General features: G+C 45.3%; 1 protein-coding gene across 1 annotated transcript in view; it reads left to right on the plus strand.

The window, feature by feature from the left end:
- Positions 1-5,000, plus strand: part of LOC134444144 (dolichyl-diphosphooligosaccharide--protein glycosyltransferase subunit STT3B-like) — a 187,497-nt gene that overhangs the window by 145,636 nt on the left and 36,861 nt on the right. The window contains exon 2 of the mRNA XM_063193580.1: positions 530-638. Coding sequence (XP_063049650.1) covers positions 530-638 — 109 coding nt within the window. The remainder of the gene's footprint in view (positions 1-529; positions 639-5,000) is intronic.

Raw genomic sequence — 5,000 nt, forward strand, 5'->3', positions numbered from 1 at the left:
AGAGAGTGTGATAGATAGAGAGAGAGAGAGAGAGAGAGAAACAGGATGTAGTGATTGAAATGTATTTTCCCGTGCAGCAGCTGGGTCAATGGTGTGAGCCTATGAGAGGAGAAGAGGAGATGTCATTTTGCCTTGGTATCTGTCTGTGGTGTTCTGCATGTCATTTGACTTCTTCATGACCAATTTCATGTTTTTCCTCTTTCCATTTTTCCTCCACCTCTGTCCATCACTCTATCACTCTATCCGTCACCTCTCTTGCCCCCAATCTACCGCATCCTCCCTCTATTTATTCTCTCTCTCTCTCTCTCTCTCTCTCTCTCTCTCTCTCTCTCTCTCTCTCTCTCTCTCTCTCTCTTTCTCTTTTTTTTGGCTTTTGTTTTTTTCTGCTAAAAAACATGATGATGTTCTGACGGTAACAAATTGACTTTTGGTCCAATAAAGGACTTTTTAAACCTCTCTCTCTCTCTCTCTCTCTCTCTCTCTCTCTCTCTCTCTCTTTCTCTCTCTCTCTCTCTCTCCATTTCTACAGGTTCAACTACAGGTCCACCCACTACCTCACCTCCAATGGCTTCTACGAGTTCCTGAACTGGTTTGACGAGCGGGCGTGGTATCCACTTGGAAGGATAGTTGGGGGCACGGTGAGTTCTGAGCCCTCCTTGTTGCCATAGCTTAACAATGCCATTCCGTCTGACATTCCGTCTGTCGCTATGCAATTAACCACACGGTAACCACAACAAACCCCACCGCCACAGTTCCATCAAGAACATTATTGGCTGCCCAAATACACAGGGGTGCAATAAGCTAATGAGCTGTGTGTGTGTGTGTGTGTGTGTGTGTGTGTGTGTGTGTGTGTGTGTGTGTGTGTGTGTGTGTGTGTGTGTGTGTGTGTGTGTGTGTGTGTGTGTGTGTTTGTGTTTGTGTTTGTTTCTGTGTGTGCGTGCATGCGCGTGTGTGTGTGTATGTGTGTGTGTGTGTCAGTCATGAGCTATGGGTCCATTAGAGTGTATTTCCAACCGCGTAGTTCGACTGCTCCTGTTGATTATAATCCATCATAAACACAGTGAAGGGGGAAGCATGTGCTCTGAAATATGTCTACTCTGGGGAAACTTATCAAATATGGCTGATTTGGGGGGGGAGGGGGCAATGGTGGGACCTTTTTTTGTTGTTGCTTTTTGTCGATGTTATTGTTGTTTGTTGTGTTGTTGTTTTGTTTTTTGTTTGGTTTTTTTTGGTGTTTTTTTTTAATTGGGGTGGGGGGGGGGCTTTTTGGCCTTTATTGTTACAGGACAGTATGAGAGTAGACAGGAAACGATTGGGGCAGGGAAATAAAGGCCGGACTCGAACCAGGGTCCCCGTGGGCATGCAAGTCCAAATGTGGGGGGCTTAGCGCACTGCGCCACAGCGGCCCCCGTATTTGTTGTTTTTGGAAGTTCTTTGCTTAAACACTCTCCCTCTGTTCATGCTGCAGGACCATACTGTGCAAGGCCATGGCGCTGCAGTAGCTATTAATGTTTGACAATCAGGAAGAATGTTTCTGATGGGGTGGGCGCAAATCTAAAGTCACTTTTTGCAAGTGCCAGACAATAGAGTTGAAATAGGTAGGTCTGCACACCGCACTTCAAATATGAACTTAATTTAATTAAATGAAGAAATTAAAAAATGTTGAGTGAAATTGGCAGTGTGCAGACCTACCTCTGTCAACAATCAGGGGAAGGAGCTCATGGTGGCAGAAGGTTTTTTTTATTCCTTTCCTAAGCTGCAGGTTCAATATTTTCAGGTTCAATTGATTTTTATGTGGTTTCTCTCCCTACAGGGAGCACTTGGTAACCTATGAACAAGACAAACAAGGTTGTAGACTAATTCACACAAGGTTTCCCTTTGGGACAGGAACGATGCCAACTTGACATTGAAGGTCCTTTAAAAAAGCTTGAAAAGCACAACTTGCTCTTGTTTTCTCTTGTTTTTTGTTTATTTGTTTGTTTTTGTTTTCTGGTGAAATATGTAGACTGTAGCCTACTGTAACTCATGGTGCCTCCTGTGTCCTCAGAAACAGGCCGTTGTTAGAGATTTTCCCACTGCAGTTACTGTATAGGCTCTTTACCGCTGCTCTTTTTCTACCTGGTACAGCTTGACAGCGGCGGATGTAGCCATTTTAGGGCCCTTGGCAAAATATCAACATGGGGCCCTAAAAAGTAATTATATAGACATGAAAATCTGTGTTTTGGTGCTATTTAAGTGTTGTGAGTCATACAGTATCTTCGATTCCTTTGCTTAAGTGACAAAGCCTACGGTTTTGTGTGTTTACCACAACTGGTGTGACAGTTGGGGACCCTATGGAGGACATATTTGGTCGAGGCCCTAGGCAATTGCCTAGGTTTGCCTAATGGAAAGTCCGCCTCTGCAGCTCGACACAGCACGACTAGCGCGGCACCTTTTGCTTTTCGAATGAGCACGACACAGCTCAACTCAGCACGAAAACCAGTCGGCCGGCCGGCTGAAGCTAACTGAGCGGGTCTTTCGCAGCCTATTTCCTAGAATTCGTGTCAGCTCGTCCTCATCTGTGAATCAAAAAATAGTCATGGCGGCCACGATATCAACTCTCTTGGAATGCTCGTTAGTTCGACACTGTATCACTGTGATATGAAAATCGAAGGCAGAAATCAATATGGTAGTATAGAAATATGATGTCGATGAAAATATGAATAGCCTACTTCGAAAGCTCAGATGGCTGTTGGCCTAAAGTAATGCTACGTGACAACACCAAAATCGTAAGTCCAACCATACTCTGGGTAACGCGATTTGTAATGGAAACACAAACAGGGTTGTTTTGACAGCACCACTCAGCTCCACATGACACGACACGGCACAGCCAGGTTGTATGTGACAAAGCACCCTTTGTGTAGATACATATATATACATATATATATACATATACATATACATATATATGAAGCCAATTGGAGCCAATTTGGATTGGAGCCAATTTTGGTCCCCTAGGTAGGGGAAATTCTTTCTCTGCATTTATCCCATTTGGACTAGTGAATCACATTGAAGTACACACACTAGTCCGTAGCAGTGGGCTGCCTGCTGAGCGGCGCCCGGGGAGCAATGTGGGGGTTAGGTGCCTTGCTCAAGGGCACTTCAGCCGTGGTTCGGTCGGGCACTGAACCGGGAACCCTTGGGTTGCCAACCCAGTGCTCTAACCACTGAGCCACGACTGACCCTGATTTAGATCCTGACCCTGACTTAGATCCTGATTTGTTAGTCACCTTGCCCTTGACCTTGACCTTTGCCCTCCCCTCATCAGAGACGATTGATAAGGAAGGGGGCAACGTGGCTCATGGGCTGGTTGGCTGGTACTATAGCGCTAACAATAAATAAAACAAACAAACATTGATTTTGAATGATGGAGATGGTTCAAAAGGAGTTTCTTCCAGAATCACTATGACATAAAGTCAAGGAAATTTAGGAGAACGACCTGAATTGATCCCACATTGTTGCATTGGTGACACATAGTAGTATGCTTTATCTTGGTTACCATTTAGAACATCTTTGCCCTCATTTTCATGGCTGCCATCTGCTGTGAAAGACTCTATAGGAAGCTATAGTGGGTTTGTTCAAAAAAATATGCTTGGAGGTTGAGGTTGGGGTGTGCACATCCACAAAACAGTCATCCAGGTGGCAGACAAAAGTGGCAGACTGACTGAAGAAGATCCCACTGTGGATGAAAATGTTGCCGTTGTTTTGCCGACCACTTCATCACACTTTGTTCAAAAAGAGACCAAACCTTTACAAATCATTCACCAGCGGGAACCTGTGGTGTGACAACAACCCCCTGAATTTGCCCCAGAGAGGCTTCCTGCTGATAAATCATTGTCAAAGAATCTCCTGCCACTAGCCAGCCTGCCGTTCAAACATGCCCCCTGATGCTCTGCTTTTGGGAGGCACACACGGCAAAGAGCCATTGAACACAACTTTATAGCTAAATATTTAGTCAATACTACACTCTCTGTCTCTCTCTGTCTCTCTCTCTCTCACTCACACATGCGTGCATGCCACACACACGTGCACACACACTCACGCACTCACACAGACACACGCACGCACGCACACACACACACACACACACACACACACACACACACACACACACACACACACACACACACACACACACACACACACACACACACACACACACACACACACATTCTGCTTCGCTTTTTGCTGTGTTTCTCCTTTATCTTCCTTTAGTTCAGTTGTGTTTGACAGCCAGACGTCTGGCAAGGCAAGAGGCCTCAGTTGCAGTGCCTGTCTCAGCTGGGATGGCTGTCAGCAATGTGGATGCTATTTCCTCTTTGATTCTTCCCAACCCACCACAGCTAGCTGATAGACCTGTCTCTCTTCTCTCTTCTCCATCCGCAATCTTTTCTCCCAACTCTACCTCTTCTCTTTTTTTATATAAGGCCTATATATTTTTAGGGGCTTTTTTCTGCCTTTATTGACAGGACTGTCTGAGATGGTGACAGGAAGTGAGTGGGAGATAGAGACGGGGGAGAGAAGGGAAATTACCTTGGGCTGGAATCGAACCCGGGTCCCCGGCATTACAGTGCAGTGCCCTACCACTTGAGCCACGGCAGGGCCACGCTCCACATCTTGTCTCTCACCTCCATATTTAACCACATCAATAACGCAGGGCAAGAAAAAAACACATCCAAATTCAAAAATGTTTCTGTGCAAAAGTGCACTTTCCCCTTCCTTTTAAGGCATTACATGTGTAAAAAAAATCTATCTCTCTTCTCCATCCTTTATTTTCTCCCAGCTCCACATCTTTTCTCTCAACCCCATATTTAACCACATCAATAACACAGGGCAAGGAAAAAATCAAATTCAAATCCAAAAATGTTTTACTGAAAAGTGCACTGTCCACATGGGTAATGCACTACGTATGTAAAGAATGAGTACACGGCCCTACCGTGGCACATATGGTGGGGCACGCG

The sequence above is a fragment of the Engraulis encrasicolus genome, unplaced genomic scaffold (assembly GCF_034702125.1).
Source record: "Engraulis encrasicolus isolate BLACKSEA-1 unplaced genomic scaffold, IST_EnEncr_1.0 scaffold_46_np1212, whole genome shotgun sequence".
Classification (NCBI taxonomy): Eukaryota; Metazoa; Chordata; class Actinopteri; order Clupeiformes; family Engraulidae; genus Engraulis; species Engraulis encrasicolus.